Source organism: Lissotriton vulgaris, chromosome 10, assembly GCF_964263255.1.
Source record: "Lissotriton vulgaris chromosome 10, aLisVul1.2, whole genome shotgun sequence".
Lineage (NCBI taxonomy): Eukaryota > Metazoa > Chordata > Amphibia > Caudata > Salamandridae > Lissotriton > Lissotriton vulgaris.
In genome coordinates, this window is record NC_141698.1 from 842,167 (window position 1) to 864,683 (window position 22,517).

General features: G+C 48.1%; 1 protein-coding gene across 2 annotated transcripts in view; it reads right to left on the bottom strand.

Moving 5' to 3' along the window:
• FAM3A (FAM3 metabolism regulating signaling molecule A) overlaps window positions 1-22,517 on the bottom strand; it is a 105,166-nt gene that overhangs the window by 61,465 nt on the left and 21,184 nt on the right. For both annotated transcript variants that reach the window (XR_015300628.1, XM_086940132.1), the window contains exons 3-4: window positions 3,644-3,754; window positions 64-87 (exon numbers count right to left, since the gene is read on the bottom strand). Coding sequence is in view for 1 of the 2 variants with exons in the window: in XM_086940132.1 (XP_086796258.1) it covers window positions 64-87; window positions 3,644-3,754 (135 nt within the window). In the remaining variant the exon portion in view is untranslated. The remainder of the gene's footprint in view (window positions 1-63; window positions 88-3,643; window positions 3,755-22,517) is intronic.

A 22,517-nucleotide genomic window follows, 5' to 3' on the forward strand; every position in this document is an offset into this window, starting at 1 on the left:
ATGGTCAGAAAACACTGAAATACAAGACACAGGGAAAATATCTCTCGTGCACTGCATGCTCACCTGGAGCTGGGGAATTCTCAGGCCCTGTGAAAAGAAGAAAAGAGGAAGGTTCAGAACAATGGTTTATAACAAGAGGCAGGTCGCATGCAGTCTCAGAGAACCAGCACCAGATCACAATCTGCTTTAGATACATAGACCCACATCACTTTCCTGGCAGAACGAGGGCCACGAAGACTTGGACACACAGACTCGGCTAGGAAGACTTGGACACACAGACTGGGCCAGGAAGACTTGGACACACAGACTGGGCCAGGAAGACTTGGACACACAGACTGGGCCAGGAAGACTTGGACACACAGACTGGGCCAGGAAGACTTGGACACACAGACTTGGCCAGGGAGACCTTGCCACACAGCCTGGGCCACAAAGACTTGGCCACACAGCCTGGGCCACAAAGACTTGGCCACACAGACTGGGCCACAAAGACCTGGGCACACAGACTGGGCCACAAAGACTTGGACACACAGACTGGGCCACAAAGACTTGGACACACAGACTGGGCCACAAAGACTTGGACACACAGACTCAGCCACGAAGACTTGGACACACAGACTGGGCCACAAAGACTTGGACACACAGACTCAGCCACGAAGACTTGGACACACAGACTGGGCCACAAAGACTTGGACACAAAGCATGGGCCAGGGAGACCTTGACACACAGCCTGGGCCACAAAGATTTGAACACACAGACTCGGCCACGAAGACTTGGACACACAGACTGGGCCACAAAGACTTGGACCACAGACTGGGCCACAAAGACTTGGACACAAACCCTGGGTCAGGGAGACCTTGACACACAGCCTGGGCCACAAAGACTTGGACACACAGACTGGGCCACAAAGACTTGGACACAAAGCCTGGGCCAGGGAGACCTTGACACACAGCCTGGCCCACAAAGACTTGGACACACAGACTCTGCCACGAAGACTTGGACACACAGACTCGGCCACAAAGACGTGGACACACAGACTGGGCCACAAAGACTTGGACACAAAGCCTGGGCCAGGGAGACCTTGACACACAGCCTGGGCCACAAAGACTTGGACACACAGACTGGGCCACAAAGACTTGGACACACAGACTGGGCCACAAAGACTTGGACACAAAGCCTGGGCCAGGGAGACCTTGACACACAGCCTGGGACAGGGCAACACAGAGGACAACAATGCTGCCTTGTTAGGTGCAGATAAAAACAGAGGAATAAACAACCATAGACGTTCCATACTGGGTCAGGACACACAGTCACTCTGGAAAAGGGAGACATAAACAACTACACATGAACAGGGAGACACACAGCTGCAAGTGGAGAGGGCCACATGCACAGTCATGGGTAGGAAGATAGAACCACTGCCACACAGCCAGGGAGACAGACAGCCACACAAACGAAAGGAAACACACACACAGCCACATGAGGATAGAACACAAACAGCCAGTTTGGGGCAGGACAGTGTGAAATGGATACCCACACTAGGGCAGGGAGAAGTGGACACCCACACTGGGGCAGAGAGATGTGGACACACACACTGGGGCAGAGAGATGTGGACACCCACACTCGGGCAGGGAGATGTGGACACCCACACTCGGGCAGGGAGATGTGGACGTCCACACTAGGGCAGGGAGATGTGGACACACACACACTGGGGCAGAGAGATGTGGACATCCACACGGAAGCAGGGAAATAAGGACAGTTGTATGTCACAATATTTAGTACCAAAATATAGACCTGCATTAATATGGAGTGGAGCCTACCACTGAATCATACATGGGAGTATGTGCAGCCAAGCATAGACTTACTATTTTTAACTTCAAGCCTCGGAACTGTGAAGACATACGAATTGTCAAGGTAAGTAGATGTGAAGTTAAAAATAGTAAACTTATACCCACCAGTACATACTTTCCTTCAATCAATCAATCATGGGTTTGTTGAGCGCGACTACTCACCGATAAGGGTCTCAAGGCGCTGGAAGGGGGGGGGAGGTCTATCGAAGAGCCATGTCTTGAGGTCCCTCGTGAAGTTGGGGAGTGATGCTGTTTGTCAGATGTGGAGAGGGAGGGCATTCCAGGCTCTGGCTGCGAGGAAGGAGAAGGACGGCCTCCTGATCTGGTCTTCCTGGTGTGAGGACCACGGCGTAGGAGAGCCGGGCTGATTGTTGGGTCCTTTGAGGTGAGTGGAATGTGAGTCGGCTATTCGGGTATGCTGGTCTGGTGTTGTGGAGGGCTTTGTGTGTGTGGGTGAGATTCTTGAAGGCGAGTCTTGCCTCGATGGGGAGCCAGTGTAGTGTGCAGGTGCTGGGTGATGTGGCAGTGTCTTGGCAGGTTGAGGATTAGTCTGGCGACGGCACTTTGGATGTTTTGAAGTTTGTGCATGAGGTTTTTGTTGATTCCGGCATAGAGTGTGTTGCCGTAGTCAAGTCTGCTGGTGATGAGGGTGTGTGTGACCGTCTTTCTATGTTCGAGGGTGATCCATGTGAAGGTCTTGCGTAGGCGGCAGAGGGTGTGGAAGCAGGAGGCTGCAACAGATTTGATCTGGAGTTCCATTTTGAGTTCGGAGTCCAGGATGATTCCCAGGTTGCGTGCGTGGTCCGTTCAGTGGGGGTAGCCGGGATTGCGAGGGCGGGGGGGCCACCAGGTGGGGTTCCAGGCGTCGCGTGTGGGTCCATGATGACTACTTCTGTTTGTTTTGTCCGTGTTGAGTTGTGGACATCTGCTCTTCATCCATTTGGCAACTGCTTCCATGCCTTCCTGATATAGCGGTAGTTGATATTCTGCACTTGATGTCATTCCAAGCCGATGTCTTGTTAGAAACTGTGACACGGACATCATTATCATACTGCCCATAATACCGTCTACGGAACTTTTCTCAATCTTCATTCCTCCAACTCCTTTGTCTTGTTCCGTTATGATGCATTTCCACCAAATGTCTGCTGCAAACTGGTTTTGACTGGACCCTGGAACTGTAAATTGTTGTCACTCTTCAAGCTGTGCAACCCTCTTGGTCCCCTCTTCGTGCCGGAGGTAACTATGCCTTCATCTACTGCTGCAGACATCTCTATTGAAAGCTGAGCCCCTCCGCGAAGGCCACTGCCCATCTTAGAAGAAGCAACCTCTCCAGAAGGTCACTTCCTCCTCCTCTGCAGAGATCAGATGTTACAGGCTCCTTCCAGCGGCACATCTTCCTTACCAGGTGTTAAAGACTTCCCTTTGGCTCAGACCGATGTGCCCTCTGCTGCACAAAATATCCCAAATCTGGAATGTAAACCCACCAAAATCTGCTGTTCCATGTTTTTTAAAAATTTTTAAAATAATTTTAGTTTTTTTTATATTTCTTTTTATTAAAGCAAGGCAACCACAGAATACACGAGTGCATACAAGGGTCGTCCACAATATCAACTTATGATACAATTAGTGATGAACTGAGGGGGGGAGGGGAGAGGAGGGATTTATTTATTTTTAAGTATTTTTAAATTCATTATGACAAGTACATTAAAACACAAATCCCAACATCCCTTGAACATCCCAATTGCGCCAAAGTCCGGCACTGTATAACCACACATGCTTTACTTCTTAATGGTACTTACCGGTCAGCAGCTTTTGTATTCGGGGGAAAGCACCCTGGTTCCCCAGCATCACACTAGCCAAAATCCAGGTCAGACCCACACAGAGGGCGATCACCACAATACGGAGAGAGCCTGTATAAAGCAGGAAGGTTGGCTGTCAATCATACTCGAGTACAAAACAAGTGGTGGATGGAATGCTTGCATTAATCTCAGCTATGCTTTATACTGTATACTTTAGGAAATCATGCTAAGGCACAACTACATCATACAAAGATCAGGGGAACAGAATCATATAAGCAACTTTGAGCTAATATGTGCATAAGAGAATATACTCATATAGCAACTTTACACCAGACTAACTGCTGACACACAAGGGGAGACTGTTTCAAATGCAGATTGTTGTCAGATTTTTAGGTCAAACAGAGTAAGTAGATTCCTTTTTTAGACCCCTGCCTTTACAAGCCTCCTTTGTGGCTATCCAGACACTCTGTCGTGGATCCGAGCCTCCTGCACAGCATTGGGGCACCTGGTATAGATTCTGGTGAGTTAAGCTGGGACATTGCAGTATGTAAAGCAGAACACTTGAACCAAGGAGGTACAGGTTACTTGTGTCCAAACCTTTCCAGAAGGTCAAGACAAATGAGTTTTCAAAAGAATTTAAACTCTACACAATGGGAATTGCTTTTCCCCTCGAGAGATTTGGGTTTGGAATGTTCTAATCCAATTCCACGTGATGTTTGTACACTGGGTAGGGTTTGTCCTCCGATAAAGCATAAGAAGCGATTCAAGGGGTGCCCTGCACGGCTTCTACCCAAAGCAGGGAATAATCAGGGGCAGTCAGGTGATTACAAGGAGAATAGAGAGCACTCCCAGGTTAACTCTCAGTTTTATGTCGAGTCGAGCGACGGCAGCTCATCCCCAAATACTGAACTTGGACGACATTTTATTCACGTCCCAAAGAAAACGGATTCTTCACCAACGATGATTTCAGACTTTCCTCCCCGGCCTTTGGGAACACACTGTATTTATAACTCGCGGCCCCACCATGCAGCTTTTTCATCAACAGTTTCTTTGCCAATGTTTCATTGATATTATCACCGAGGTCATAGCATAGATTATGTTCACTACACTGGTTGCGGCTAGCACAGATTCTAATCAGCACAAACGTTACTGCTAGCACAGATTCCGTTCAGTACAAAGGTTGCTGCTAGCATAGATTCTGTTCAGTACAAAGATTGCTGCTAGCATAGATTCTGTTCAGTACAAAGGTTGCTGCTAGCACAGATTCCGTTCAGTACAAAGGTTGCTGCTAGCACAGATTCTGATCAGCACAAAGGTTACTGCTAGCATAGATTCTGTTCAGTACAAAGGTTGTTGCTAGTACAGATTCCGTTCAGTACAAAGGTTGTTGCTAGCACAGATTCCGTTCAGTACAAAGGTTGCTGCTGGCACAGATTCCGTTCAGTACACTGGTTGCTGCTAGCACAGATTCTGTTCAGTACAAAGTTCTGTGCAGTGGTTACAGCTAGCACAGGTTCTCCTCAGTACACTGGTTTCGGAGTCTTAGTAGATACTCTCTGTGAAGGAGTCAGGATTCGAGGCATGTAAGGAGTCTTAGCAGATACTCCTAGTGAAGGAGTCAGGATTCGAGGCATGCAAGGAGTCTTAGTAGATACTCTCTGTGAAGGAGTCAAGATTCGAGGTATGCAAGGAGTCTTAGCAGATACTCTCTGTGAAGGAGTCAAGATTCGAGGCATGCAAGGAGTCTTAGCAGATACTCTCTGTGAAGGAGTGAAGATTCGAGGCATGCAAGGAGTCTTAGTAGATACTCTCTGTGAAGGAGTCAAGATTCGAGGCATGCAAGGAGTCTTAGTAGATACTCTCTGTGAAGGAGTCAAGATTCGAGGTATGCAAGGAGTCTTAGCAGATACTCCCCGTGAAGGAGTCAGGATTCGAGGCATGCAAGGAGTCTTAGCAGATACTCTCTGTGAAGGAGTGAAGATTCGAGGCATGCAAGGAGTCTTAGTAGATACTCTCTGTGAAGGAGTCAAGATTCGAGGCATGCAAGGAGTCTTAGTAGATACTCTCTGTGAAGGAGTCAAGATTCGAGGTATGCAAGGAGTCTTAGCAGATACTCCCCGTGAAGGAGTCAGGATTCGAGGCATGCAAGGAGTCTTAGCAGATACTCTCTGTGAAGGAGTGAAGATTCGAGGCATGCAAGGAGTCTTAGCAGATACTCCTAGTGAAGGAGTCAGGATTCGAGGCATGCAAGGAGTCTTAGTAGATACTCTCTGTGAAGGAGTCAAGATTCGAGGTATGCAAGGAGTCTTAGCAGATACTCCCCGTGAAGGAGTCAGGATTCGAGGCATGCAAGGAGTCTTAGCAGATACTCTCTGTGAAGGAGTGAAGATTCGAGGCATGCAAGGAGTCTTAGCAGATACTCCTAGTGAAGGAGTCAGGATTCGAGGCATGCAAGGAGTCTTAGTAGATACTCTCTGTGAAGGAGTCAAGATTCGAGGCATGCAAGGAGTCTTAGCAGATACTCTCTGTGAAGGAGTGAAGATTCGAGGCATGCAAGGAGTCTTAGCAGATACTCCTAGTGAAGGAGTCAGGATTCGAGGCATGCAAGGAGTCTTAGCAGATACTCTCTGTGAAGGAGTCAAGATTCGAGGCATGCAAGGAGTCTTAGCAGATACTCTCTGTGAAGGAGTCAGGATTCGAGGCATGCAAGGAGTCTTAGCAGATACTCTCCGTGAAGGAGTCAGGATTCGAGGCATGTAAGGAGTCTTAGCAGATACTCCCTGTGAAGGAGTCAGGATTCGAGGCATGCAAGGAGTCTTAGCAGATACTCTCCGTGAAGGAGTCAGGATTCGAGGCATGCAAGGAGTCTTAGCAGATACTCCTAGTGAAGGAGTCAGGATTCGAGGCATGCAAGGAGTCTTAGTAGATACTCTCCGTGAAGGAGTTAAGATTCGAGGCATGCAAGGAGTCTTAGCAGATACTCTCTGTGAAGGAGTCAGGATTCAAGGCATGCGAGGAGTCTTAGCAGATACTCTCCGTGAAGGAGACAGGATTCAAGGCATGCAAGGAGTGTGTGAGGCTTCAACCCAGGAGGCTGCATTGCTGAACTAGGTGTGGTGAACTAGGGAGGTAGACTGATATAATTACAAAGACTCAGAGACCATACATGCTATATAATGATCTCACCTATTGCAAATAAGCAATGTTTTGGTATAGTCTTCCAGTTAAAAAGCAAAGCAGAACTAGGACAAAGCTTCTGGTTATAAGAGAGCAGGCAGGGTCCTGCTGTACCTCATGCATGCTGCCTTTGGGGGCTACCGGCAGCAAAGATGACAGAAACAACAGGCAAGTCAGGCAGGGGAGATGGGTCTGCTTCTATTGAAGGGACAATGTGCTGTGATTAAAAGTGTAAATACGGCACCGTTTACAAGAGGATGCAGAAAGTAAATTAGAATGTGAGTCTATACTCACTAAGAGGCTTTAGGGGCTGGGTGCTAAGGTACGTGTCACACTGCCCTGTCATCTTAACATGGTTTTATAAGCGCACTGTGATGAGCATCTGTTTAAGTTCTAGAAATAGTAAAGGCCACAGACTAAAGAATATGTAGACAGACATTCAAAGAGGTTGTAGCTCCCCCTCATGGCTGCGCCAGACACCTACTGGGGAATTATTTTAAGAATATTCCTCCAAGCAGGTTAATCAGAACATGTAGTGTTGCAGGCACACTCTGTATGTGTGTAGTGTTACGTTATGTTATTTTAATTTATTACGTGCTCGAATCAGCCCCGAAAGGCTATCTCAGAGCAAGACAAGGACAGAGGACAGGATAGCATTGAACTAAAATAGCTGGGTCTTTAGTGCAATCTGTGTGTCTGTGGATTCATGTAGGGGAGTGCAGGAGCATCTGTGTAAGGAGTTATTTTTCACAATTCCTAGCTTTTCTTGAGGGAAGGGGTGGACTTATGGATCTGAGTGCATTTGCCTAACCTCCCACCCTGGCTTCTCCATGCGAGTCTTGGGGGCTCCTGAAGGCCACCTGCCCATCTCTGGAGCAGCCGGTACACCTCCCATGCTCAAAGAAGGTCTGAGGTTTTGCAGAAGCTGGGAAGCAGTGGCTGGCGTTGAGTGGCAGAGACGTTGATCCTTGCATCCACTATAGGTGTGAACTACTCCAATGGCACCCTAACTATACGACCTTCGTCCTGGTTGGAACCCCCTCACTGGTCTGGTTCGTGAGTTTGTGTTACTTGATTTTGGGGAGTGTTCTTTGAATCTCATCCACTAGGGCTCAAAGCCACGTGTTGTTCAGCTGTGCACCAAAGCCACTGAGAAACAGGAGAGAAGCAAGGCCAAACACTGCCAACTTGATATAATGTGGAACATTATCTGGCACTTATTGACCAAATCAACTAAGCCTATAGCAACCAGAGAGATCATAAAGTCTACCGACAACACCCAAAGTCTCTCCCACCGACTACGACTGGCAATATGGCGGACTCCCATCTTACTGTAGACCCTAGAAGTACTTGGGGTCACATCTAGGCCTCAGGATGATCTATAATCATCTATTTTTGTGTCCATCATAATTTTGACTGCCCTACTTGGAGCAAGAATCCGCTGCTCGACTCACTACCCCTGGAGAGTGAGCCGCCGCTGCTCGACTCACTACCCCTGGAGAGTGAGTCGCCGCTGCTCGACTGACTACCCCTGGAATGAGCTACTGCTGCTTTTGGAGAGTAGGGTCTGCTTCCTATGGTCAACCCCACTTTTTGCTGTGCTTCACTGGTTTTTCGACTTTAGTCGGGCTGTGGTCCTGCTAGGCCCCCAGCCTAGCTGTTCTCTCTCTAAATTGATACCATGTACTTTAGGTAAATACCAGATTGGTTACTGGGTCACCCTTGTGAGCCCCTGTATAGTGTACCCTAGGCTTAGGTGCACCCTAGGCCTACCAGGGGATATGGATATTACCTACTGGCTATCGCCAGTAGGTATATATAGTTAGAATTTTTTCTCTATGGGACTTTTGAAAATTCTATGTCTAATAACTTTGGCGTTTGTGGACGGAATCGGCTGAAATTTTCAGGAAAATGGAACATTTTGATTCTGAGCAGCCCCTGAAAATTTGGGGGGGTTTCGTCAAGGGGGGGCCGAGAAAAAAGGGGGGTCCCAAAACGCGTTTTTTGCATTGAGTTTTCCATAGGGCGGTTGGACTCACTTTTAGCTCGAACGGCTGAATGGATTTGCACGAAACTTGGCAAAATTGTAGGGACTGTTAGCCCGATGTGCCTTTGCTAGGTCTCAATATATGTGCTCCAGTAGTTTTTGAGAAATTAACGTTCAAACCAAGATATATATCTGTAACAGCGCTCTGGGCAGCGATCCGGTCCGCTTACTTTTCGCTTATCGGAACTTTGCGCGCAGAAAGCTGATTGGCTCTCCGGTGTCTGTCAACATTCTAAACAGTCCGGTGCGGCCGCCATCTTGTCTCTCGGTAGGATCGAGAGAGAAGAAAAGGTGAAAAAGTAAGGGGGAATTTAATGAAAGGGGGCAAGGTATCCCCCTCTTCACCCCCTAGGAATGTTGTTGGGGTTATTAAAGGGTCCCGTGGGGAAAATAAAAAAAAAATGATTTTTCACGGTAGAAGCGCTTCACGGGCCGCGAACTGGGCCGCAAACTGGTAGCGAAACGGGAATTCGCCATTTTGAGCTTCGTTAATTAAATTACTAGGTATAAGTGGGTGCGGGAGACGTATCCTAATCCCCTATGTTTCCTGAGGGTGGCTGAGGAGGCTGATATATGTTGATACATCTCTTCCAGCGGCTGCGCCATCTTGCCTTTTTTTCGAATGCCACAATTTTGTCGTGCACGGCAGCCATTTTAGATGCCAGGCTGGTCCCAGGCTATCACCTAACCCTGCGGATGTAGTTTATGGCCCCAGCTGTAGAGAATTCAGACATGCCAATCCTCCTGATTCAGGCGTGTGACTACTGATTTCAGTGCTAGTCTCCCGCCTCCCGATTTCTGCAAGCAAAAACCCGGGGGCATATTACGAACAACTAGCGATAATTTTTGTCTCTAACTTGTTTAGAGACAAAAATTATCGCCGCACATCGGCGATTTTTATCGCAGATAAACCTTGCTATTATCGCAGAAAAGTCAGCAATATTCATGTATTATTGACCTAATGCTCTTAGCCATGTTATCCACCTCCCATTGGATAACATGGCTAAGAACTGCTCAGGGCAGGTGTTAGATTTTGGAGATATTTGCGCTTAGCGCGAATATCTCCAAAAGTTGGTAATAGAAGGTAGCAATGTTAGGGACTGTTTCCAGTCGCTAACATCTTGGCACGCCACTTTGCATGTCATTAGTGATAAATATCACTGACATGCAAAGCGGGGCCCAAGATGGTCGCTATCTCCTTTTAGCTGTCACTAACTGGTGTTAGCGACAGCTTGGTAATAGGGAGATAATTTTATCTCCGCTTTCATGGCTTTTAAAGCCAAAAAAGCGGAGATAAACCCCCTTGATAATATGCCCCACGATTCCTTGGGGGTTTCAGCCGACAGGGCTTGGTATTGTGTTACATGGTAATTTTTCCATGAAACGTCAGAGGGTCGATGCAGGGGTTCTAGAAGAGGTGATAAACCATTTAAGCCTCATGAACAAGCGCATGGTCTTTTAAAGATATGTGAAGTACTCGGGGCGGCGGTGTGTGTGTGCCCTCTTTCAGGAGCGGGCGGGGGGGCACTGCCAGCAACTTGCCAGGTCAGGTAGTGTTCAACACGTGCATCACCCTTTCTCTGCCTGCTATTGCGCTCCATGCTTCGGAAAGGTAAGAAAAGAACAAGTTACTTACCTTCGGTAACGCTTTTTCTGGTAGATATTATATCTGCCTGTGGATTCCTCACCTTGTGAATATCCCCCTTGCGCCAGCAACATTCGGAAATTCTTTTTCGTAGCCTCGCGCCGACGTGGATAGGACGTCACAGAGACACGGCTCCGCTCGCGACTCCGCTGACGTCACCGACGCCTACAATAGGCCCACGCCGGCGTGATGACATCAGTTCCGCCTTTTTTCCGTGCCATCGAGGCACACGGACGGACCAATGACAGTAGATATATACAAAACAATATGTACAGTATGCGATAGTCAAGGCAAAACACCCAGTGTAAAGCAAATTGCTTTCCCCTGTACGATCTGTACATTGAATTTTGCTGCTGCTGCTGCTGTTGCTGCTGCTGCTGTTGGCCTTGCCGAAAATTCCGAAAGGAGCGACCAAAGCCCCTGAACTTCCTGCCGGAAGAAGCGCCCCTGATCTGGAGGCCCAAAGACTTCGCTGTTGCCCTGCAATCCTTGAACCGCTCAAGAGCAGCATCCGCCTTTTTCCCAAAGAGACCTGAGCCATCAAAGGGGAGATCAAGCAGAGTTGCCTGAACATCAGCCGAAAAGTCCGATGACTTCAACCAGGCAGATCTCCTTGTCGCAACAGCGGTGCCCATAATTCGAGCCACAGAGTCAGCAGTGTCCAGACCACTTTGAATTACCTGGCGGGCAGCCGCCTGAGTGTCATTGATCACCTCCTCAAAATCCTTTCGGCTTGCTTCAGGAATTTTAGGGGCCAGGATACGTAAGGAGTCCATCAGGGCATGAACATACCTCCCCATTAGGCATGTGGCATTAGTAGACTTTAAGGCCATACTGGCCGATGAAAAGGTCTTCTTTGCCACCTGGTCCTGTTTCTTAGCCTCCTTCTCACAAGGAACCTGCGGAAAAAGCACTAAGACCCTTCTTCGAACAGGCAGCCTGAATGACCAGGCTCTCCGGCGAAGGATGTGAAGAGAGAAAAGCCGGGTCCTCAGGAGCGGCCCTGTACCTCCTTGCAACACTCTTAGAAACCGCAGGGGCAGACAAGGGTTTCTTCCAGACTTCCATAATAGGGTCAGTCAAGGCATCATTGAAAGGAAGTAAAGGCTCAACCACCGAATTAGGAGAATGTAAGACTTCTGTGAGGAGGTTTGACTTGAACTCCACTGTAGGCAGAGTCAATTGAAGAAGCTCAGCAGCTTTTCTCATTACAAGATGGTAAGGCTGAATATCCTTAGATGGAGCACCCGAGCCTGAGGGCAACTCCCACTCTGGAGAGAAATCAAGGGTCCCGGAATCCGCCAACTCCTCAAAACAGCTCTCCTCTAGCTCACCTTCTTCAACGTCAGACTGAGAGCCCATATAACTCTGCTCCTCCAGAAGGCACTGTGCTTCTCTTCTGGATCTCTCCTTAACACGCCTCGCAACCGGATCCACCAGCGGCTTCGACGGATTCGGGGCCGGCGCCGGTATCGAATCCGACGGCACAGAAGAATGCCCTCGAGGATGACCAGGAGCAGGCGAAGTCGGAATCGGCGTCGACGACTTCGGCGGAGCCGGGAAATGCCAATGCGGCGCCGGAGCCGGCATGTAGGGCATAAACGGAGCCGGAGGATAGGAGTGAGGAACTCCCAGGCTGAATGCCAATGGACCCGTGGGGCCCGAAGGCGCACCAGAGGGGTACCATGCCCTCGAGAAGACACCATACATTGCGTTAAGAAACGCAGAAGGGTCCTGGCCTGGAGCGGGAAAGGGCGGCTGAAAACCATCAGGCCGGTCCTGAAGAGGGATCGGATTCGGCTCTTCGACAGGCGCGGAATCCACATCCTCCCGGGCCTCTTCCTCATCACGGGCCGGGGACGGCGCCGGAGACGGACTCGGAACCGGGGCAGCTTTCGGAGCCGGAGATGGAGATCGCCCACGCGACTCAGATGGTGAGGCCTCACCTTCATGCTCGGAGACTTCGAGGGTAACCACCTTCGAACGTACCTTCTTCGGTGACCTCGACCTCGACCTCGAGCCCGACTCCTTACCAGACCGGCGTCGGGACTCATGTCTCCTCTTCTTGTGCTTTTTCTTCGACTTCGAAACATGATCCGACGCCGACTTCGAAGACGACCTCTCTCGAGAAGCAGATCTCGACCTCGCCCTGGACCTCGACCTCGCCTTTCGAGAACGAGACCTCGACGACTTCTCCTTTCCAGCTTTCACCTTCGCAACCAGAAGTTTGGCTTCTCTCTCCCTCAGGGCCTTCGGATTCATCTTCCGACATGAAGAACAATCCTCCACATCATGGTCGGAACTTAAGCACCAGATGCAGTCTTCATGGGGGTCGGTAATGGACATCATTTTACCGCACTCCCTGCAGGGCTTGAATCCGGTCTTCTTAGATGACATTTTACGAAGAAACTGGATACAGAGAAGCAGAATTAACCAACAAAATGGCAACAAGGTACCAAAAGGCTACAGAGATTCCCGATAACCGTTAGCGTCGACGACGCGGAAAAAAGGGAACTGATGTCATCACGCCGGCGTGGGCCTATTGTAGGCGTCGGTGACGTCAGCGGAGTCGCGAGCGGAGCCGTGTCTCTGTGACGTCCTATCCACGTCGGCGCGAGGCTACGAAAAAGAATTTCCGAATGTTGCTGGCGCAAGGGGGATATTCACAAGGTGAGGAATCCACACGGCAGATGTATCTATCAGAAAGAACGTGCATTTGAGTTTGAAATGTCCGATCCTGCAGCAGCACACTTCCAAAGCCCACACATGACAATAACCCGATTCAAGGCCCCATTCACCCGTTTTTCAAAAAATAGATAACACTCCAACAAATTAAGGTTATAAAACTTTATTAACTTTTAACGATAATGAACAGAACAAAAACTAAAAACATTTAAACATTTATTAACACAAAAAGCAACAATGGTTAGAAGCTGTCTTTTGTGCGAATAGTCCCAAGGCAGCACAACGTGCAGAGTTCTGGACGGCACCCAGGTGATGTCGCCTGGGTGCCGCACTGGTTTAGGGATCCTACAATGCTGCTCCGAAAATTGGCGTGGGGCGTCCCGGGTGGGGCGGGGGGAGGCCTCGTCAGTAGCGGTCTGTTGTGCGAATAGTCCCAAGGCAGCACAACGTGCAGAGTTCTGGACGGCACCCAGGTGATGTCGCCTGGGTGCCGCACTGGTTTAGGGATCCTACAATGCAGCACAGAAAAACAGCGTGGGGCGTCCCGGGTGGTGCGGGGGGAGGCCTCGTCAGTAGCGGTCTGTGTCCAGTGTCACATGGCTGACACAACATGTACGACAGGCACCCAGGTGATGTCCAGTAAACTGCCGCACTGGTTTTGGTATCCTACAATGCTGCTCCGAAAATTGGCGTGCGGCGGCCCGGGGGCGTGGGGGAGGCGGCGTGAACGGGCCTCCCCAGGTGGCGGCCATCTAGCTGAGTTGCGCCCGCTCTTGCGGCCACAGCGTCTCGCTCACCATGTAGTTGAGATGCGCCCGCTCTTGCGGTGCAGCGATAGGCGGCTGCCACAGAACTCTCAAAATGGCGGCCGGCTCTTCGGTTTTGGGCCTGGTCCACTAAAATGGCCCTGGGACACCTTGGAACTCGGACGCTTGCCTGCTAGGGCTTGGGCTCCATTCTCGAAAAGCGTCCCCTCAGCCGTGAAGATTCTACAAAAGTCTTGGGGGCCCCCGACTCCCGCAGGCTTCCGGTGGGGAGCGGCTGCCATGATTGCTCGCGGAATGACCACGACGGAGCCACGAGATGGTGGTGCTCTCATGCTGACGCCAGCTTCAGTCTGAATGATCCAGAAACAAGGTGGGGCTTTCATCGTTTGGGAAAAAAAATGTTCTAAACCAATGAAAAGTGTTATTTTTAGGTCATATGACCAAGCCTTCCATCTTTAGGAAACCAAAAGTAAAATGAACCAATGAAAAGTTTTATAAACAAGTCACATGACCTGTTCTGCGGCATAGGGCTACAAAAAGCGTAGAAAATCCGTTGGCACGTGAGGCGGCGTCAGTAGCGGACCGATGTGCGAATAGGCCGAAGGCAGCACAACGCGTCGAGATCCGGATGGCACCGAGGTGGTGTCCAGCAAATTGCCGCACTGGTGTGGCCATCCTACAATGCTGCGCCGAAAGACGGCGTGTCCAGCTGAGTTGCGGTCACTGTCAGTAGCGGACCGATGTGCGAATAGGCCGAAGGCAGCACAACGCGTCGAGATCCGGATGGCACCGAGGTGGTGTCCAGCAAATTGCCGCACTGGTGTGGCCATCCTACAATGCTGCGCCGAAAGACGGCGTGTCCAGCTGAGTTGCGGTCACTGTTGCGGTACAGTGACTCGAACGCGCCGAGATCCGGATGGCACCGAGGTGGTGTCCAGCAAATTGCTGCACTGGTGTGGCCATCCTACAATGCTGCGCCGAAAGACGGCGTGTCCAGCTGAGTTGCGGTCACTGTTGCGGTACAGTGACTCGAACGCGCCGAGATCCGGATGGCACCGAGGTGGTGTCCAGCAAATTGCCGCACTGGTGTGGCCATCCTACAATGCTGCGCCGAAAGACGGCGTGTCCAGCTGAGTTGCGGTCACTGTTGCGGTACAGTGAGTCGAACGCGCCGAGATCTGGATGGCCAAGTTTCAAGTTTCATCTGGCAGTTTTTCTCCATCCCTCCTGGATCAAAGAAGGTGAATGCTAAATATGCCACCTGCCTCATCTGTGATTACAGATTGTCGAGAGGCACAGAGAAGAAATACAGTATGGGCAACTATACGATGCATCGACACATGAGCAGGTGGCATCCCTTAAACTACAGCCGGGCTGAGTTAAGGGATCTACAAGACAATCCCACGACAACTCCTGTGGCCAGATCTACATCCACAATGTCTTTGACGGGAAGAGAGGCACATGAAACTGTGCCAAACATTCAACCCAACTTCCAACATATGAAGTTAACTTGTATACACTGTGGTGCTATGCTGTCCTATGGCAACATGAGCATCAACCTGATGAATACGGCATTCGAAAATCATAAATGCCCTAATGCACCCAAGAAGTGTTTTTTTTTTTGCTCCAGTTGAGCTGTTTTCAATGCCTGTTTTTTGTTGTTTCCCCTCCATCAAGAACAAAACAAAAATACAAGGCGCTAAGATCCGAATGGCAAGTCCTGGATGTTGAGTGCCTCAGTTGAGAGTTCTGAGCAGTGCTTGTAAGACTGTCTGAAGCTTATTTGCACCTGCTGCAGCTTCACTAGGTCCGGCGGAACTTTTTTCCTTTTCCTTTCTGCTTCTTTTCCTACAATGCGTTTCATCTGAAGACACGACCAGGTCCCTGAATGTGTGCAGGGGGACGCTATTGATTGAATGAAAATGGCGGCTTGACACAAAGCTGACTCAAGCGTTACTGTTGGTGCTATACAGACAAAAATTGGTTTTCAGTTTGTACATTCTTCAGGTTTTTTTTTCCATCCAAGTCTGATTGAGAGTTTGTAGAAAAATGGCTTCAGATTTTCCAAATACTACTCTTCAACATTCTTCCTAAATGTAACAATGTGAAACTCACTAGGAGAACGGCTGTTTCTGTTTCCTTTCAAAATGCTGCCACCAATATTTTCTGAATGGAAGACACCATCTTGTAGCATAAAGGGCCGAAAGGGGTTCTGGTCTGGCCGATGGTTGGTGGAGACATTTTGACTATATCTTGGACCTGCCCGGCCTCGCCCAAAATGGCGCTGGTATAAATGGGACTCGTAACCCCTTGCCCGCAAATGTATATCTAGAAAATGTTATTGTAAGTGGCCCTGTCGTATTTTAATTACAAAATGTACGTCCTCCGATTCCGCAACTGTTAGACACCTTTGTTCTTGTCACCTAATGGCCCGCTCGTTACGTTCTTCTACAGTGTAAATGTCTCCTCATCATATACGATTTCAGTTTGCTCCGTGGCCGGCCCACGTGGTTATAGGCCCGTATTTGTATACTGACATTTTGACAATAAAGGTTTTTAAAACAAAACACGGTAGTAGTATTTACATTTGTATATTTTTTACTTTTAGTGACTGTTTTCGAATCAGTAAAAGGCAAGTGAAATAAAGCAGTCCAATTACATGACGGATAAAGGGTATAATATGTAGGAACGCAGTAAAGATAAATGGTCAAGGGCAGTTGTGTTTTTCATGTCTGCAACATAAAGTGATCGATAAGAATCTGATAATCAGGCGTATCGGCGACTAAGACAGCAGGCCGAATCTCTTTTACTCAACGGCTCCGTCATGGAAGGAAGAAACGCCCTTTTTCTCGAAAAAGGAATATATTTTACTTGCAAGACAGTTGTAAATTTTCCGGGAAAGTACATTAGCCTGGAATATTATAACATATGTTTGAAAAAAAAATATTGTTCGAAAATAATAAAAAGCGTAATTTTTAGGTCATATGTCCAAGCTTTTCATCATTAAATTAACAAAAGTAAAATGAACCAATGAAAAGTTTTATTAACAAGTCACATGATCTGTTATGCTTACGTTACGCGCTGCGCGCCGCGCCTCGGATCACTTCCGGGTGCGCTAACGCGGCGTGTCATAAAACGCATTACGCGACAACGTAGGTCAAGAATATAGTCTAAATGTCTCCACCAACCAGCGTTCAGAACACAACCCCTTTCAGCAGTCCAAAAAGTTCTGTTAAATGACAACAGAGGGGACAGGCAACAAGAACCATCAGTCAAAGAGGGGAGGGCAAGTTCTTCTCTTCCGGGTCATGTTGGGGCGCTACCGGAACTGATCGAATTGGTAGTCTATAGTGTTTCTGGATGTTTCAGACTAAAGCTGGCGTCAGCATGAGACCACTACCATCTCGTAGCTCCGTCGTGGCCATTCCACGAGCAATCATGGCAGCCGCTCCCCACCAGAAGCCTGCGGGAGTCGGAGGCCCCCAAGACTTTTGTAGAATCTTCACGGCTGAGGGGACGCTTTTCGAGAATGGGACCCAAGCCCTAGCAGACAAGCGTCCGAGTTCCAAGGTGTCCCAGGGCCATTTTAGTGGACCAGGCCCAAAACCGAAGAGCCGGCCGCCATTTTGAGAGTTCTGTGGCAGCCGCCTATCGCTGCACCGCAAGAGCGGGCGCATCTCAACTACATGGTGAGCGAGACGCTGTAGTCGCAAGAGCGGGCGGTAAACAGCTGAATGGCGGAAGAGGCACAGTGTAGCAAAAGCGGGCGGAATGGCAACTAAAACGATAAAGGGGCGCCCCACTACAGCTTGTCTTCAGGTCAAACGGATTGTGGGACAAGGTCCAGAATTGAAGAGTCATCAAAAGGCAAAAAGTTCCGCCGGACCCCGGGAGCCGGCCGCCTATGTCGGGGGCGATCTCAGGCTACACCAGTGCTATAAGACTTGGGGAGGGTGTCGGAGCCAAGCGTCTTCTCCGAGTCCATGGCCATCACACCGCCCCTCAGGGGCCTCCGTCAAGCTGTTTAGGAAGGTAACATATCACATTGTTTTCTAATGCAGTCAGGTCCACAAACGACACTCACTTACTTTGAGAATAGTGAAGCTGCAGTAGGTGGAAATAAGCTTCAGACAGTGTTACAAGCACTGCTCAGAACTCTTAACTATGGCACCCAACATCCAGAACTTATGCTATTTGAGAATGGTAGTGACATCGAAGCATCTCAGGGACCAAAACCATTAACGTACTTTCACGTATGAAAATCTTACTTGGGGAGGGGGCAGGAGCGAAGCGCCCCCTCCCAGTCAGCGCCACCACACCGTATGTTGAAAATCTGAAGCCATCGTTCTACAAAGTCAACCAAACTTGGATTGAAAAATCTAGAAAAATGTACAAACTGAAAACCAGTTTTGGTCTGCATAGCATCAGTAGCAACGCTTGAGTCAGCTTTGTGTCAAGCCGCCATTTTGATTCAACAAAGCACAGGCATTGAAAAAGGCTGAAATTCAGAACTCTAAACTATGGCACCCAACATCCAGGAGCTTGCCATCTGGATCTTGGAGCCTTGTGCTGTTTTCGATCTATTCACACATCGGTCCACTACTGACATCATCTTATAAACCAACGTTATGTAAATAGTTTTTTAATAAAATGTTTTACCCTGTTTCTTTGCTGGTGTGTTGTCTATATTTTTAATATTTGCATAGGGTTTGTCGTTATTTTGTGCGGTATGGGTGATGGAGCCGAGCTGTCTTGCAGTCCTCATGGTGTGGAGCTCAGTTCATCTCACTATTTTCGTATTTCTCATGAAGGGTTGTTCCTAATATTTCTATTTTAGCGAGGTCAAAAAGAGATCCAATTAGTGGCCTACTGATTTTGCTCGATTACTTTTATTATTTTACACGATTTTTCACTATCTGCAAAGACTAAACAGAGTATTGCGACTTTGTGCTTGTTTGTAAATAGAGAATGATCCAAAGAGAACCAATTCTAAAACAGTAAATGCTTGGACAACAATCAATCAAATGGAGAGACAAGGAGGCACGACGGATTACAACGGGGTTAAAGGCCTGCGTTAACTACCCTTCAGTATCTGCAAAGAGAGAGTACTACTAAGACAAAAGAGGGGAGGGGGGGGGTGCAGCGTTCAAAGCACATCAGCGTGCATAAATACGAAAATGTTTTTATCTATCACGTACTTCACATTTTAAAGCTTTTCATTTTTGCTATTAAAAAACCAATGAAATTCACAGAAAAAACCATAGGTTATAGTGGATATATAGTTAGAAATTTGCATTTAGAAAACCTTGAAAATTCAATGAAAAAACCATTGGTTTTAGGCCATATATAGTTAGGAATTAGCATTTACAAAACCTTATTTTACTCGCATAAAACCATTGAAATTCCATATATAGTTAGAAGCGCTAACTATATATCGCGCACCCGCAATCCACTGCTGATGATGTCACATATTACATCATTCATGACATGGTCAGTGACATCACTGATGACATCACTGATGACATCTCAAATGACATCACTGATGACAACTCAAATGACATCACTGAAGACATCTCAAATGACATCACTGATGACATCACTGATGACAACTCAAATGACATCACTGATGACATCTCATTTGTCCTCACTGATCACATCACTTATGTGATAATACAATGAACCTCTTCAGACTCTAATATAACCTTACATACACTCAGTATAAACAGACACTCACAGACTGTCACTCATCCATGGAGTTACTCACACACCTAGTCAGTCATGCAAAGAATCAATCACACTTCCATTTCCTCAACTATAAAGTTATACACATCTTACTTATTCAAACATATAATAACACATATTTATTCTCTTATATAATCCCTGATACAAGCTCACAGTGATCGATACAGCCACTCACACATTCACTGGCTCTTATGTTCAGTTATTTATATATCTCAACTCTCACATGTATTGTGTTTTACATACGTACTTACTTGCACATGTAGCAATGAGAAATCCATTCACTCACCAACACACCCATGCATAGTCAACCGCCCATATAGCTGTTTCCATATGCACTCTTGAACTCATACTCCGAGTGAATCAACTGCTTACACATCTATGCACAGAGTCACGCACCTCCCAGCCACCCACACACACACTCAGCCTCCCATTCAAATACTTGGGCAACCAATCAATAACCCATATGGCCACTCTTATAGCTACTGATCAACACATGCAGCAGCTTACACAACAACAAACATACTGATGCACAAATTAAGACAGTTTAGTCACTAACCCATGCACTCAGTGAGACACATTTAATCACTCACTCATACAGTCAGTCATGCACCTACTAAATTCTTCATCCAGACACTTATACATCCACTCATTCTTCAATATGTGAAACATATTTAAACTTTACAGACACATACAATCATTTGAGTTGTCATCAGTGATGTCATTTGAGATGTCATCAGTGATGTCATCAGTGATGTCACTGACCATGTCATGAATGATGTAATATGTGACATCATCAGCAGTGGATTGCGGGTGCGCGATATATAGTTAGCGCTTCTAACTATATATGGAATTTCAATGGTTTTATGCGAGTAAAATAAGGTTTTGTAAATGCTAATTCCTAACTATATATGGCCTAAAACCAATGGTTTTTTCATTGAATTTTCAAGGTTTTCTAAATGCAAATTTCTAACTATATATCCACTATAACCTATGGTTTTTTCTGTGAATATATATATATATATATATATATATATATATATATATATATATATATATATATATATATATATATATATATGACAGCTATAAGGAGATGGTTCGGAAAGCTGCAGAGGGGCTCAGCTGATGCTAGGACTCCCTCTCACACAAAACCAAGCGTCCTAGCATGAGCTGAGCCCCTCTGCAGCTTCGGAACCATCTCCTTATAGCTGTTCTATGATATAGCCATACCATTTACTCTTAAGTGCATTATAATCCTTACGGTTAATGCTAACTTTGGTTTGGCTTTATCAAAACATGTCATGTAAGGTGTCAAACACTTTGGAATACTATCCCCCCACCCCCCACCCGCCAGTCCTGGCGGCGGGGATAGCATTCCACCCTTCTAGAGGGAGAAGACATGTAGTTACTGGTAACCCCGGTTAAAGTTAAACAGAGCCCCAGCATCACAAAATGGATGCTGCTGCCACAGACACGAGTCTGCCTTCCTGCTGCTGGATGAAACTGGCAGGGGAGGCCTGGACAATAGGTTTCCTGCCCAGGGAGGTGCTGCCACCTCCCCAGACAGTCTTTAGTGTATTGTGGCAGGGTGGGTTGCATTCAGTGAATGCGTTTCAGACACTGCCTGGGGCACACAAGGTGCTCCATGCATTTCCCAGTTCAAACCGGTTGCTGGGGCACTCTGCCCCAGCTCTGGCACAAAACTGGACAAAGGGGAAGGGGTGTAACCACCCCGTCCCCTGGCCCACCCATAGGTGGGGCCATAGAGTTAGTCCATCCCATATTTCTACTATAAAGATAGAACCCCAGTCCCTAGGACTTTAGATTACCCTGGACGAAACTCTGCAACATAAATCTTGAACCTTCGACAATCCATATCGACTGGAAGACAGAAGAAATCTCCCTTGTGGTCAAGGAGTGACCACCCTGTTCAAACAGGCACCAACTGCATCCTTGCCGGTCTGCTTTTTCGAGGCTCCCGGCGGATCCCGGAGAATCTGTGACACAGGACACGGACTTCCAGACATCTCTGAAGCTGACCCGAGCTCCCAGCAAAGCTGAGGCCTGTAGCGGACATGAGAGACGTGGGACCGGAACCCCTGGACATCTTGCACTTTGCAAGTTGCACCTACTTCCCGAGGTATCTCGAAGTTGTGCATTGGGGTGCTTGAAGCCCCAGCCCGAGCACCTTTTGCACCGAAGCTCAGAGACCCACACTCCACGAGTGTCCCGTGGGTCCGCTTTGTGCATTTCAGCTCGACACGTCTTCGCGGTTCGTAGTCCGTTGGCTAGTGAGCCCCCAAGAAGACCAATCTTTGATTTACTTTGCTTTCCTGGTTTCTCCAGGCTTGCTCCAACTTCCCTGCAAAGGAGAAGTTCCTTCTCCTTTGCACCAAAGCCAATCTCGACATCCTGCCTGGATTGCATTTGCCAAAGCTTGCTGGGTCCAATCCGGATACCGACACCGCAGTCAACTAGATCCTGCGTGGGACAGCTCGAATCCAGCTCCTGGTCGTAGTCGTTGACGCCTCCTGGACTGAAGAGACAAGCTTCACCTCTGAAATCACCAGACATTGGCTGGCAGCTTTCCATCGCCATCCTGGTCACTGGCTAGTGACCCAGACTCTGTCCCTTCTGCTTTCAGGTTCTTCAGATCTTCGATCCACCCTTGGATCCACCCGGACACTTTTCCACTGGTCGCCTGCAGCACTTATTCGCAGCTCTCCATTGGAACCGACAACGAAACCCGCCATCAAAAGACACCTGTGCACCTGGCTTCCCTGGGTGAGATAAAACGAGTACTCTGGTAGT